Source organism: Aotus nancymaae, unplaced genomic scaffold (assembly GCF_030222135.1).
Source record: "Aotus nancymaae isolate 86718 unplaced genomic scaffold, 86718_ANA_hifiasm-v0.15.2.pri h1tg000007l, whole genome shotgun sequence".
In the NCBI taxonomy this organism is placed as follows: Eukaryota; Metazoa; Chordata; class Mammalia; order Primates; family Aotidae; genus Aotus; species Aotus nancymaae.
Genome location: NW_026988418.1, coordinates 47,988,412 through 48,003,871, shown reverse-complemented (window position 1 = coordinate 48,003,871; position 15,460 = coordinate 47,988,412). Strand labels below are relative to the sequence as shown.

The 15,460-nt window shown below is 34.6% G+C and overlaps 2 protein-coding genes across 4 annotated transcripts in view; one reads left to right on the top strand and one right to left on the bottom strand.

Moving 5' to 3' along the window:
* DNAI3 (dynein axonemal intermediate chain 3) overlaps nucleotides 1-15,460 on the bottom strand; it is a 144,341-nt gene that overhangs the window by 15,089 nt on the left and 113,792 nt on the right. The window lies entirely within an intron of this gene.
* SYDE2 (synapse defective Rho GTPase homolog 2) overlaps nucleotides 1-15,460 on the top strand; it is a 49,625-nt gene that overhangs the window by 19,829 nt on the left and 14,336 nt on the right. For both annotated transcript variants that reach the window (XM_064372577.1, XM_064372578.1), the window contains exons 3-4: nucleotides 1,546-2,648; nucleotides 6,169-6,295. In XM_064372577.1, coding sequence (XP_064228647.1) covers nucleotides 1,546-2,648; nucleotides 6,169-6,295 — 1,230 coding nt within the window. The remainder of the gene's footprint in view (nucleotides 1-1,545; nucleotides 2,649-6,168; nucleotides 6,296-15,460) is intronic.

Below are 15,460 nucleotides of genomic sequence, written 5' to 3'. Positions count from 1 at the left end.
GGACTATAGCACACCACTGCACATGGTAATTTTTTGTATCTTTTGTAGACATGGGGTTTTGCCATGTTGTCCATGCTGATCTTGAACTCCTGTCAGCCTCAGCCTCCCAAAGTAATGGGATAACAGTGAGCCACCATGATATATATGTATCTTTTATCTAGTTGCAATCATAGTGGACTTTATTTTTGGTTTTTCCTATTTTCACTTGGTATCTTCATGTTGCATTGCTACATGTAGAGTAATATTATTGTTTCTCAAGCATTGTAGTACAGTATTTAACTGGTTGATGTACCCTAATCTATTTGACTGTTTCCTTAATGTTAAGTGTTAATAGATTGTTTCCAGAGCTATTGCAGTGATCTTCATCATAGTATTTTTTGCTTCATTCAGATCAATTACCAGTATCATCACTTGGTGTTTATGGCTGGTAATTATTATTGTAAATTTCTATATTGTATTTTCTACAAAGTTTGACAGTTTACAAGGCAACTAACAATTGGTTAGTTAATTCATTTATTCACTAAATATTGAGTTCCTATTATGTACCAGTTACTATTCTAGGTGCTGAAGGAGTATGCCAGTTTCACTCAACTCTAGCCTAGTTCATAAATTTATATTTAAAGATTTTTATTTTGTACCTTATTTTTAAAGATAGCATGTGATTTGATTAGTAGAGTTGTAGTTTAATTTTAAGCAATTGTGGAATTTGGTAATATTTTGGTTCTTGGGTTTTATAAAAACAAAGCATTTTGGTTTCATAAATTCAATCTTATCTGCAGTAGAAGTTGCTATCATGTATTTCATTTTAATAATTAGTTAAGGACTTCAGTAAAAATTATTTACTTATAATATGTAAAAAGAGTCAAATTTTAAATATGATAATTTATTAAATCTAAAGCAATTTAATATACTGGATAGCTTTTCTAGGCTGTGATAAAATAGACAAATTAATGTTTGTAGACTAAAGCAGGACTCTGATTAACTCTAGAATGTTTTAGACTTGTAAGCTGATAGAATTGTGCTATAATTTTAGTACAAGGGGATGCTTTATCCAGTTTATCAAACACACCATTTTCTATTAGCTTTACTGGAAAAGCCCTGTAGGCATACTTAAAATAGTTTTTTTCTCTATAAAGAAACTACTTATTTGTCATTAGGACACATAGGGGTGGAGGGAGAATATTAATACTTTTTAAAGGTCATTTATTGATTTTTAAAATGAATAAACACTTCTCATTTTAATTGTGAAATGTTGTGTTACATACATTAGCTTTTGATGTGAGGTTATTAGATCTTCTTCTATAAGGAATAGTTAGACGAAGTTTGAAAAATTGAATTTTAAATAGTTGGGATAATGCAGTAGTCTGCTTGAATATGGTGATGAAGTTGACTCGAATTTCTAATGAAATCTCCCCATTGAAATGAAATAAGGGAAGAATTTTTGCCCATGTGAGAGCTTGTTTAGTTGATGGCTTATAAAGTAAGAATAAAAGTAGAAATCAAAACATATTGGTTTATAATGTATTTTTCTTTTTCTTTTTTAAGGTTCTGGGATCCTGGCTGCTACAAATAGTACTGAATTGGGAATTATAGGACCATCTTCTCCAAATCCTAGCCCTGTGAAAAAAGGCAGTTCAGTTAATTGGTCTTTGCCAGATAAAATAAAATCTCCACGAACTGTGAGGAAACTTTCCGTGAAAATGAAAAAGTTGCCAGAACTTAGCCGAAAGCTAAGTGTTAAGGGAACACTGAATTATATCAACAGTCCAGATGATATTCCTTCTTTGTCTAAATATAACTGTCGAGAAATTTATCATACTGATATTCTGCCCTCTGGAAACACAACCACGGCTGCTAAGAGGAATGTTATAAGCCGATACCATCTTGATACCAGTGTATCTTCTCAGCACAGCTACCAGAAGAAAAACTCTATGAGTTCTAAGTATTCCTGCAAAGGTGGTTACCTCAGTGATGGAGACTCTCCTGAACTTATAACTAAAGCTAGCAAACATGGATCTGAAAACAAATTTGGAAAAGGAAAAGAAATAATTTCAAATAGTTGTAGCAAGAATGAAATAGACATTGATGCTTTTAGGCATTATAGCTTTTCTGATCAACCTAAGTGTTCACAGTACATATCTGGGCTCATGAGTGTACATTTCTACGGTGCTGAGGATTTAAAACCACCACGGATAGATTCAAAAGATGTCTTTTGTGCAATTCAGGTAGATTCAGTAAACAAAGCAAGAACAGCTTTGCTCACATGTCGAACAACATTTTTAGACATGGATCACACTTTCAACATAGAAATTGAAAATGCACAACATTTGAAACTAGTAGTATTCAGTTGGGAACCAACTCCAAGAAAAAATCGAGTTTGTTGTCATGGAACTGTTGTTCTTCCCACCTTATTTAGAGTGACAAAGACTCATCAATTGGCTGTCAAACTTGAACCTAGAGGTCTTATTTATGTGAAAGTGACCCTTATGGAACAGTGGGAGAATTCTCTTCATGGACTAGATATAAACCGAGAACCAATAATATTTGGAGTTGATATTCGAAAAGTTGTAGAGAAAGAAAATCTAGGACTGATGGTGCCACTTCTGATACAGAAATGTATTACGGAAATTGAAAAGAGAGGCTGTCAGGTATTATCTTACTATGGTTCTCTACTACCTCCTTTATTGATTGATTAATTGATTGTAAGTCTTGGGGGAAGGAATTAAAGGTAATGTAAAAAAATCAGATTTAGATATTTTACCATTCCTATTCTTTATTTTTATTCCATTACTTTTAGGGTGTAATTTATAACTTGACTCATGTTATCAATTATTGAGAACATGCTAAATGATTCCATAATTTATATTGCAACATAGAGCTTCATGGGACTTGTAATTAAATATCAGGATTGCTTCAAAATGTCATTCCAAGGAAAAGTCAGATCTGATAACATAGGCAAAGGATATTAATCTGAGGTATAAGTAATTGTTTATACTAATTTTTGTGATACATATTAAGATTAAAAATTATTACATTGAGTTATTTCTGCCTTAGTACTATCTGAATTTATAATATTGGTTAAAAAGATAAGTTAAAAGACAATGAGAGTAAATATAAAATCAGAAATATTTAATAAACTTAGGCTTAACATGGAAACTATAGAAACAGTATAAGTTAATGGAATTTTTGCATTAAGATGCAGAATACCTGGATTCTGGTTTCTCCTCCATTATTACTTAGCTGTGTCATGTTGGGCAAGTCATTTAATCTCTGTGGGTCTTACTTGCTTATATCTATAAAAATAGATGGAGTGGCCAGGCATGGTGGCTCATGCCTGTAATCTCAGCACTTTGAGAGGCTGAAGCGGGCAGATCACCTGAGGTCAGGGGTTTGAGACCAGCCTGGCCAACATGGTGAAACCCATCTCTACTAAAAATACAAAAATTAGCGTGGCATGGTGGCTCATGCCTGTAATCCCAGCTACTCGAGAGGCTGAGGCAGGAGAATCACTTGAACCCAGGAGGTGGAAGTTGCAGTGAGCCCAGATGTACTCCAGACTGGGTGCTATAAGTGAGAGTCTGTTGCAAAAAAAAAAAGAGATGGAGTAGCTTCCTGAAGCTAAGAACACATCTGAACTATTGAAACTTCCCCCTCTCCAGGCCCCCAGTGGGGTTGGATGAAACTTCTAACTCAAGATACATGATTCTGTCTCCAGTTTATGTTGTCTTTGTGTGAGTGAGGCCTTTACTTTTCCAATCTAACTTTTGGTTAATTATTTTTCTTTCTTAAGATTGTTTTTTTCCTTTATCTTTTTTTTCAGGTAGTGAGTATAGGGTTCAGAGATTAGGCAAACTTAAAAGCTAATTATTAAACAAACTTTTATGGTTGAATATTAAAATAAGTAACTCAAATGGCACTGTATTTTTACAGTCTATTTTCTGAAATATTTAGAAACAGCAGGTAAAGACTGTTATCACTCTAAGTGCCAAGAAAACATTTTTAGCAATGCTTTTCATTTTTATTTAGAACTGTACTTTTAAAAGATGTTTTTGTTTTGTCTCCCCTGCTTCTTTCTTTCCATGACTTGGGCCCTACCTCGACCCCCAACAGAGAGAGGCTTATTGTGCTTGTATTTTACAGACTGGCATACTGCTTAAATTTTGTTTACTCTTTTAGTAATTATTCTTGTTTTTTTTTGTAACCATGAAAATAGGCTTTGATAGTGATACAAAAATAGTGTGTGGCAGGGGTCTTTGCATCTTCCAAATGCTTTGAATGCTATACTACCCATCTCCTGCTTACAATGGGAAAAATTACTATGGAGATCATACTCATGGTCTTGTCATTCATAGAGGCATTGAGCATGTACTTAAAGAGTTTGATTCAAGAACTCAGCATCTGAAAGTAGGGATATATCCTAAAATATCTTTTCCTTGAAGTACCTGTATTAGATCTTCCTTTCTTTATTCATCTTTTAAAAAATTGTATTTGTGATTTCAACTTTTGGGGGTAAAATATTCCATAAATTTATTGTGTACTAGTTAAATAGTACTTCTTTTAAGTTGTTCTAGGCTCATCATATTTTCAAGTTAACGGGGATACATTGTTTTTATGATACTTTATAAACTTGAATGTGCTCACACTAGCAGTGCTATAAAATCAAGTTTGTTTCTTCTATTGTGGTAGCATTTCCTTCTATTGTGGTAGCTGTTTAACATTTTAGTTTTATTTTTCTGGACCATCTGCATTTCTCCTGTGTCTTCTTGAGATGATGTGACCAGCATAACTCATGCCATTCTTAATGTGAACGCATTATGAATGTGGTAAGAATAGGAAATTTGAATTTTTTTCCTAGTATATTTCTTGGTTTCCCATGTTATCTTGATCCTTTTGAATGTAGCAGCACCTTGCATTATCATCTCTTGGAAATAGTTTTAGGTTCTTTACTGTCTTTCAGTTAATACCTATAGCTTATCATCTCAAATATTTTAGATAATATTTCCCTGTAGCTATTATTGACACTTTCTCATATTGAGACCCACCTTCTAGATAGTGTATTCTATCAGTTGTTTAATGAGTAAAAAGAGATTAGTGTCATAAGTAAACCTGGAAATTTCATTTGTATACTTCTTACTCTAGATTATTTATTACATTTTACAGTGATTCCTAGTTCAAATTCTTGAGGATTACTTTTACTTTATTTCTCTCTTGAAGTAGTTTCTTTCTCCGTAATTTTTCCTTCAATTCAAAGTGACTGAGCTTTCTAAATAGTCTTAGATGTAGAAGTATGGCTGACAACCACTTATTCTCCTTAAGTTTTTTTGAAGGTTTATTCTTTCACAGAACTTTGATAGCTTAATCGGGCATGTTCTCTTTACAGATATCATGTTTATTTATTGTCAGTAAATTTATAGTGAATATCTTAGGACTTAATATTTTAGAACCTGTATAACTAAGAGCGTTTAAAAACAAATCTTTTCAATGTAGGTTGGTGGGATGGGTAGTGTCTGTGCATCTTATATAAACTTTGAAGTAGAGGTTTTATTTTATGTTTAATATATTATTTTAAATTTCCTCCATCACTTTATAATCAATTAATCTGACAACTTAAAAAAAACCTAGGTTTGCTTCTGTGTCTTCCTGAGAATCTTTTTTCTTAAAAAGCTTTATATCAATAGTATACTAGGACCATATTTCAACTATATACTTATTTTAAGGATAAAAGAAACTCTGAGTTTTAAAGAGATTAAATAACTTGCCCAAATTCATGAAGTAAGGAGTGGGGCTTTATGACTCCAAAATCCCTGTTCAGTGTCTGTGCTGTACTACTTCAGTCTAGAACAAAAGATGTGAAAGGGCACACATTGTTGGGGTGTGGCGATCTTGATTGGGGATATAAAACTGAAAAGAAGGGATTATGTTTTGCTTAAGATACGTAGCCAGCATTACCTAACTCATAGTGTATTGTTTGAATTTAAATAAAAGAATAGGATATTTTTATTAAACTAGTCAACATAGTATATAATGAGATTTTAAAAGGTATATTTGAGGTATTTTAAATTAAATCCCGTCAGAACATATTTGATTGCAATGTTCATGTGATTTATAATGTACTTATATTTTCCCTTTATCAAATTTACCATAATGTGGCCATAATTTTATTCCTAGGTAGTAGGCCTGTATCGATTATGTGGTTCGGCAGCAGTCAAGAAAGAACTTCGAGATGCTTTTGAGAGAGATAGCAAAGCTGTTGGTCTGTGTGAAAACCAGTACCCAGATGTAAATGTAATAACAGGTAATAAATAGATTTTATTTTATGTACTTATTCTGGAAAGACTACATCTGCCAGAATGATAACTGAACTATGTTGATAGCTGAAATTTAATTTGTTTTTATTCTGAAGTCTTTTCTTCCTTCACAAACATTACTTACTGTGTTATTTTATATGGGAAGGTATTAAGCTATGGTCCCTTGCCCTCAACAGCTGACATGATGAAGGGAAGTAAGACCTAATTTAGATTAGCTGTAGTAGCTAGCAGAAAGAAAAAGGTACCTTCATAGAGGGATAAATAAAATGCCTTGGGAGCTGAGTTCGACTGGTGCTTAGGTGATATAGAGAGTATTGACTATCGGGTTAGAGAATTTAAACTTATTTACTAGCCAGAGGGGATCCATTAAAATTTTTTTGAGTAGGGGAATGATATCATTAGAGATTATTTTCAGGAATATTAATCTGGCAACTCTATGTAATGGATGGAAATTGGAAGAGACCAGAGGAAGGAAAACCAATTAGAAAGCCTTGGCAGTAGTCCAAGCAAAGAGGTAGTAAGAGCTAAAGGGGCTTGTAGCAGTAGAAATAGGAAGGAGTAGAATTGAAAGGAGGTGGAGAAGGAGGAAGCCCAGAGAGATGTGACTTTGAGACCTGGTTAATTGGGTACCATTAGCAGAAATAAGATAGTTTCAAAGAGAGCTATGGCTTTTGGTAGGGAAGACTGGAGAAAGTTTATGAATTGGGTTTTGGATATTTAGAATTTGAAGTGCTAGTAGGAGATCTAAATGGGCAGATCAAGCAAAGTTGAAACTGCTCATCTGCAGCTAACAAGAGGATGCAGTAGAATTTGCGGAATCTCTTATTTACCTAAGTGGTGATTATAATTCAAAGTATGGTATTGGAAATATACTTCTATTACCCCTGAAAGATGGGAGTGGAAAGGGTCATTGGCATATGTGTGTAGTTAAAGCCGTGTAATTGTCCATAAAGTTTGAAAAGACAAGAACTTTAGGGGTCTCCAAACTTTGGAGGCAGGCAAAGAAAGAAGAAACACCTAAGGAGATTGAGAAGAAAGGAGTCAGAAAGTTTGGGAAATAAGAGACAACAGAGATTAAGCAAAGGTGTGATGCAGTCATTATATGGAGAGATTATATAAGATGAGAAAAGAAAAGGGCCTTTGAATTTGGCCATTAAGAAATGGCTCATAAACTTATTGGTAATCTTCAGGAGCAACTGGTTTACAATAATTCCATATTTGTTTTTATTGTTTTACTTTTTTTAATATTGACGTTTTCAAGCATATGCAAAAGTAGAATACTGTGATAAATCCTCTCTGTTTATTGCCTGGTTTGCATAATATCAACACATGAACAGACTTGTCTCATTCATCCCCGCATTTGATTCTTCTCAGCCCTGGATTATTTTGAGAAAATCTCAGATGTATCCTTTCATTTATAGATGCTTCAGTGTGTATCTCCAGATCTTCTATGTATTTTGATAGTTCTTTCTCCTCTCTACTGACAGCTGCCATTTTTTTTCTTGCTATAATGGGTTTATTTTTCTCTTACAGCTTGCTTTCTTATTTTTACTCACAATTAATTGTTTGGGTGAAAATTTGAGGAAGGTTCATCTTGTACATATTTAAGAAGAGAATTTTGTTGGTGGAAATCTTTAAAGCTTACTTTTAGGATTGAGGCTTTCTGAATAATTGAGGTTGCCACACTTTGAGTGCTGAATGACCGTATTTTCATAGAGTAATTAATATGTAATTCTTGGATAACCAAAACTTTGATTCCAAGCATTTTAATACTAAGATAAAACAAACAGTCACTTTCCTTCTTATATATTTTAGCAAATCAGAAATAATGGTTCCTGGCTGGGCGCAGTGGCTCAGGCCTGTAATCCCAGCACTTTGGGAGGCTGAGGTGGGCAGATGACGAGGTCAGGAGTTCGAGACCAGTCTGGCCAAATGGTAAAACCTCGTCTCTACTAAAAACACAAAAAAATTAGCCGGACATGGTGGCACATGCCTGTAGTCCCAGCTACTGGGGAGGTTGAGGCAGAAAAATTGCCTGAACCCAGGAAATGGAGATTGCAGTGAGCCAAAATTGCACCACTGCACTCCAGCCTGGGCAACAGAGACTCCGTCTCAAAATAATAATAATGGTTTCTTTTAATTTTTATAAAGGAAGAGGTGTATTTCTACAGAAAATTAAGATACCTGAAAAAAAATGGAATGTTCTTTACTTGTTAATGTGTAATTAACAAATCAGCAAAAGACTCATTTCATGAATCCATGAAAGAAAAGTTTTATAAATACAAAATTCCAGGAAAGTACACTCTATAAATAAAAATAGATATCATCTTGGTGAAGCTTTGTCCTATAAATAAAAATTATGTTAAACATGTATAATTTTAAAAGATGAAATGAAGAAAAGTTTCCTAGTTTTGGAAATTGGCAGCATATGCAGAAGATAGGAACAATAGGTCAGTGAATATTGGATTTAAGTACAATTGAGAGTTTCTGTAATTTATAAATTGGATATTTTTTGGCTCTGGTCTTTGTACTTATTCCATTTGGGTAAAGCTGTTTTTCAGAAGAATTTTAGAGCTATTTGTTTTCTTGATAAAGCCAATGATTTAAGATTTATTTCCAAAATATCATTGGAATTGCATGACACAAGGTTATCATGACTCAAAATAAAATGTATTGTTGATTTGAGGAGTTGGCCAGTGACAGTATTGCCTCATGTGTTTGTTCCTCATAAACTCACATTTCTGAGTAAACTTTGAAATAGAATTAATAGTTCAGTAGGTCTAAAAAATGAGAAACTAATGAAGCAAGTGACAGATTTTGTTCACAGTTTTATGTGTTTTTAGTAGTTGGTTTGTCTGGAGCATGGAATTAAATACTCCAGACAAACCAGTTTTTAAAAAATCAAATACAAAATTTTAGGTATGAAGTTCATTCATAATTCTTTTATATTTGTTTGTTTTTTGAGAGGTTAGCCTCACTCTGTAGCCCAAGCTGGAGTGCAGTGGCACAACCTCTGCCTCTGGGGCTCAAGTGATTCTTATGCCACAGCCTCCCGAGTAGCTGGGACTACAGGCATGCGCCACCGTGCCCAGCTAATTTTTTATATTTTAGTAGAGACAGGGTTTCACCATGTTGCCCAGGGTGGTCTTGAACTCCTGAGCTCAGGAGAGCCTCCCACTGCAGCCTCTTAAAGTGCTAGGATTACAGGCATGAGCCACCAAACCCACCTATTCATAATTTTTTATAGGGCTTATTACCAAAGAACAGAGATTTTTTAAAAGTCAAATATTTATCATTTAGTAATTATTAAAAATAAGTCTTCTGAGGAGGATTACATGTGTCTAGCTACTGTACAATAAATTTCACGTTAGTGCTACATAATCTGTATCTAGGTCCAGTATCTGAAAGTTCATTTGACCATGGCTTTTTCTGATTTTAATCCTACATAGTCATTTTTATCCTATCTGCCTTTCAGGGAAAATTTGATCAGAATATAAGTAAATGATCTTTAAAACATTAATATTTTTCTTTTTTGTACATATTATACTTTTCCTATCATATATATTATTATATGTTCTCTGACCTCTGACACATTAACTTACAAACTGTTTCTGTTTTCCTTCACCTGGACTGCATATAGATGTCAAAACTGTGTAAGCACCAAGGAATGCAAAACATTGGCGAATGGTCATAGACTTAGCAACCCACATATACTGAGATTGTTTATGAGAGCCATTTGGTCTGAGTAACATGTATAGGGTATAAGTAAAGTAGGTGGTAAGGCCTGAAAGAGTAAGTGAGGTAAGGTGGGGGTAGGTTAGTGAATTAAAAAAATTAATTTGTAGCTCTACCTTCAGGAAATGTAAGTGATTCAGCATTCAAATCTACCTAATTAACTGTATCTTTACTATCTATAAAAGTTTTATATGTGAGAGAATGATTCTCATGTTCGTATATGTGCATATTCAGTCTTCTGGTTCATAAGTCCTAAATGCTTTTGTATTTATTTAGGCTTGTTTTAAAGTCGCGAATATGGTCCTTTGTGGTGAATGTTCCATTTGAACTCTTGAAAAGAATGTGTATTCTGGTGGTTTTGGCTGGACTGTGCCATAACTATCAATAAAGTCAAGTTAATTAATAATGTCCCAGTCTTCTACATCTTTGTTTTCTTTCTACTCGCCGAAAGGAAAGTTGAAGTCTTCAATTATAATTGTGGCTTTTCTCTATTTTTTTCTTCAAACTGTTTCGTTTCCACCCCTCCTACCCACTGACACTACTTTGCCTTTGAAGATTGCAATTAAGCATGTATTAGGCCACTTTAAGTTATGGGACAGCTCACTGATAATGTTTATTTATTTATTTTTTTCAGTTTTTTTCTTACTTTGTTTCATTTTAGATTATTACTATTGCTGTATCTTCAAGTTATATTAGTCTTGTCTTCTGGTACTATTTTCATTCATTGCATTTTTAGTTTCAGACATTCTAGTTTTCACTACTAGAAGTTTGATATGGGTTTGTTTTTTCAGTACTTTCCATGTATCTGCTAAATATGTTTTGTCTTTATTCTAGCTTCTTGAACATATGAAATACCATTATAATAAGTGTTTTCATGTCCTTGTCTACTAATTCTATTGTGTATGTCTTTTCTGGGTTGGTTTCAGTTGATTTTACTCCTCATTATAGGTTATATTTGTCTCCTTTATATGTCTGGTAATTTTTTACTGGACATCAAATGTGAATTTTACCTTCTTGGGTGCTGGATATTTCTGTATTTCTATATTTATAGCTGTGGTTTGGTATGCAAGTACATTACTTGCGAGAGTTTTTAGTCTTGCTTTTAATCTTTATTAGGCAGAATGTGAACTGCTTTTAAATAAGGCTCTTTGTCTATTTCTTTGATTCACTACTGAAGCAAAACTCTTCTATATGCTGTGTACTTATGTTAGCTTTCTATGACTGCCATAACAAAGTGCCACAAACTTGGTGGCTAAAACAACAGAAATTTATTTTCTCACAGTTCTGGAGGCTAGAAGTTCAGAATCAAAGCATAGGGCCCTGCTCCCTCTGATACCTGCAGGGGAATCCTTCCTTGAATCTTCCTAGTTCTGGTGGTTTGCTGGCAACCTTTGACAGCCCTTTCTTTGTCTGTAGATGCATGACTCCAATCCTCCATCTAAACATGGCATTCACCCTGTGTTTCTTCATATCATCTACCCTCTCTGTATGTCTTTCTCTGTGTCCATTTTATAAGGACATGTTATTTTGTAGTAGGGCCCACCCTAATAACTTCATTTAACTTGATTGCCTCTGTAAAGACTCTTTCCAAATAAGGTCATATTCTGAGGTACTGGGAGTTCAGACTTCAACATGTTTTGTTTTGTTTTGTTTTTGATTGGGGGGGGGCGCACAATTCAACACAGTGCTGTACCCAAATGCCCTGAATTATGAAGTTTTCCACTCTGGCTGCTTGGAACAGGAGTGATTGCCCACACTATGCAATCTACCAGAATTGTTCTCTCTAATCTGTTTGGCTGGTTCTTTTTCCAGTCTTGGGGAGTTGCACCACCTGCGTGTGCTTATTAGTACTCAGATGAACACTTGGGACTTTGCTGATTTCCAGAGTCGTCTCTAGGCAGCCCGCTGCTCTCAAGTGCTCCGTCCTGCAAGCTCTAGCTGCTTTAGCCTCCTTGAATTTCTAACTCCCCTTCAGCTGTTGAAAAAGCTGAAGGGTTTTCATTTTCTTACTGCTGCAATCTGGACAGTCTCTCCAGGCAGTAAGCTGGGGTCATTGTGGGCACACTTTTTAGTTCACATCTCTCAGGGATCCCCTTCCTTTGCCTGATATCCAATGTCTTGGAGACATAGTTTTGTCAGATATTTTGTCTGGCATTTTCACTTGTTACCAGCAGGAAGGTAAATCTAGTCCCTATTGCTCCATCTTGCCTAGAAACACTGCCCTGCTTTTCTAGCCTGTATATGGGTTACTGATTACAATGAGAAAAAAAAATCAATATTATTTGGTACCAGTATTAATCCATGGACTTCAAAGTCATTAGAAGGTTCTGAATGGTGCCTGATAATAATTGTTATGTTTTATCAGCTGTCTCTCTTATTCTCTGGAGTGTCTATTTAATATCTTCTCACTCCCCTCAAACCTCATTTTACCCATGTCATTCTTAGCAGACAGCCTTGCCTCTTAACATCACAGAGAAAACAGAAGCTGTCAGATGGGAACTTGCTCTACTTCTTGTGATCCAGCCTGCCAATGTGCCTTCTCTGGCATATATTCGTTCCACTTCCTTTCTTTAATAAAAAAGAAATGATCTTTGTTACATCTTGGACAAATTCTAATTCCTTCATGTGTTCTCAGAAGTCTCTTCTTTCTTCTTAAGGACTTTGCTCAACTGATTATATTTCCTCTCTCCTGAACCTCGAAAAACTTTTTACTCTCTCCTTTACATTAGCATTTAAATGTTTAAGTATCTCTTGTCTTTAAAGAAAAATCTCCACTTTGATCCCATTTCTCCCCTGCCTTCCCCTCTCCTCTATGGTTATGAACTTCTCTCAAAGCCAGATTTCTTGATCAAATTGTGTGCATTTCTTTGTCTATTTCTTTAATGTCCATTTACTTCCTAACCAACTGCAACCTGACTTCAGTGTCCTTTATTTTCCTGAAACTGCTTGCCAAGGTTGCTGACTTCCTTTTCTGGTGGACATTTTTAGGTTCTTATTTTAAATTGTCTCTAGATCGTTATTTTCTATGCCTGGCTACAAAACCCTGTTGCCTAATCACAAATGGAATTTGTTTAAAATACAGGGACAGGAGCTCTGGCCCCTGTGGATTATGATTTAGTAAAGCTGGTATGGGTCTCCAGAATCTAATTTTTTTAAAACTCACATTGGTGCAGGCAATTTTGAAAAACACTGTTCTCTGCAATATTTAACACTATTCTTATCTAACCTAATTATTTTTTGGGTATCATTAGATACCATAGACTCTTTCTTGAAACATTTTTTCCTTGACTTCCTTGGCAGCACTTTTGCCACTCTCCTCTCGCCCCGTCCCCGCCTCCTCTCACTGTACATACATCTTTTGCCATTCTTCCATAGTCACCATTGGAAGATCCTCTTTCCTGATGACCCCTGGAAAGGTCATGTTCTTCAGGGTTATTTTCTAAGCCTTCTGTTAATCACTCTATATGCCTCCCTGATAATCATTCCCAAGTATCCAGTTATCTTTAAGTTGATCATTCTTAAATCTATGTCTCTAGTCATCTCTTTCCTGAGCCTCAGATTTTTATATCCAGCAGCCTTGAATGTCCCATAGATACCTTAAGCTCCATATGTTGAATATGAAACTCTTGTTTACCCCCTAAAACATGATTTTCTTCCTGTGTTCTCTATTTGAAGTAATGTCACTAGTATCCACCTAGATGCTCAAGTTCCAAGCCTAGGAAAGAAACATTCTTATTCCTCCTTTTTCCTCAAAATTGCAAATGCATTTTTGTAATTTTAGTAGTCCTGTTTCAAGAATTTATCCTACATACATACCTGCAAACATGCAAAGTGATGATATGCAAGGTTATTAATTGTAGCATGTTTTGGAAAAACAAAGATAAGAAACAACTTTAGTATCCATCTGTAAGAGACTGAATAAAGTTAAGACTATGGGATGTCCTTATGTTGAACTACTATAATGTGGCTGTAAAAATGATTGAGGAAGCTCTCTATGTCCTGAAAAGATCTCAAGGATATGATGTTAAATGAAAAAGCAAGAAACAAAACAGCATATGTAGGTTTCCTATTTCTGATTTCTTTTGGTTTTGAAATATTTGCATTATGCTTACCAGTTTAGCATCCCTAATCGAAAAATCAAAAATCCAGAATGCTCTAATGAGCATGTTGGCATTTTAAAAGTTTTGGATTTTAAGAGTATTTTGGATGTTCAGACTAAGGATACTCAACCCTCAGTGAGCGAGACAAATCATATTTATATTTGCATAAACAAACACTAGGAGGATACATAAGAAACTAATGAACCATGTTAATATTAAATATTTAAAACTTGGGGCCAGGCACAGTGGCTCATGCCAAGTACTCTGGGAGAATAAAGTAGGAAGATCACTTGACACCAGCAATTCAAGACTAACCTGGGAAGTATAATGTGACCCTGAGCTACAAAAAATAAGAAAATTAGCCAGGTGTGGTGGCAGCCACTTGTAGTCCTAGCTACTTAGTAGGCTGAGATGGAAGGATTGCTTGAGCCTAGGAGTTTGAGGTTACCAGTGTACTCCAGCCTGGGTGATAGAATGAGACCCTGTCATGATTTTTTTAAAAATGAGATGGGAAACTTCCTATAGAATCATGTTTAAGTTCAAACTAAGCTTTCAAACTGAGTTCTCAGGCTGAGAGCATGTTCTGAATCAATATTGCATATATTTAGGTTTTTGGTGTTAGGAATATCTCCTGTTTTCCCTTGTGATCACATGCCAGCCTTTAGCTAGTATCTTACCTACTTTGCTTATATATAACAACCACTATTTCCAGTTTCCTCTACTATAGGTAATATCTTAGTTCAAAACTATGTGTGCTATGTTTGCAATTGACTGTCCTCATTCCCATTATAGTGACAAATTGGATATTTTCTGTTCTTAGCTTTTGGTTTTATTTGTTTGGCTTTAGGAATGATTTTTTCTTCCATATGATAGCATAGCATTAGAGATTATCCAGCCATCCAGTTATATCTGTTTAAGATACTTCTCCACTGTTAAAGAGGAAATATATTTATTTTCAAGGGTTTTGGACAACTGGTACTTTTTCATTATCAATTTAAAGTCTAGAAACTCAAAATTTGTGTAATTGGAATAATTTATAATTAACATAAATATGCCTTGCTTAATTTCTGTTTCACATGCATGTAGAGAAGCTTTTTAAAGGGGGCAGAATCAATAAGGGTATGTGTATCAAGAATAGTTTATGATTAATAAACCTAATATGTATGGCAACTGGAAATTGTTTTCATTTTTAGCATGCTTTCAAAACAAGTCAATTACCAAGGCAACTTAAAAGGATACAAATGCTAATATTTTATTATAATTCTTTTTATGTTAGTGCTTTTATTGTTTTCAAAATATTGAAAGTTAGCTATAATA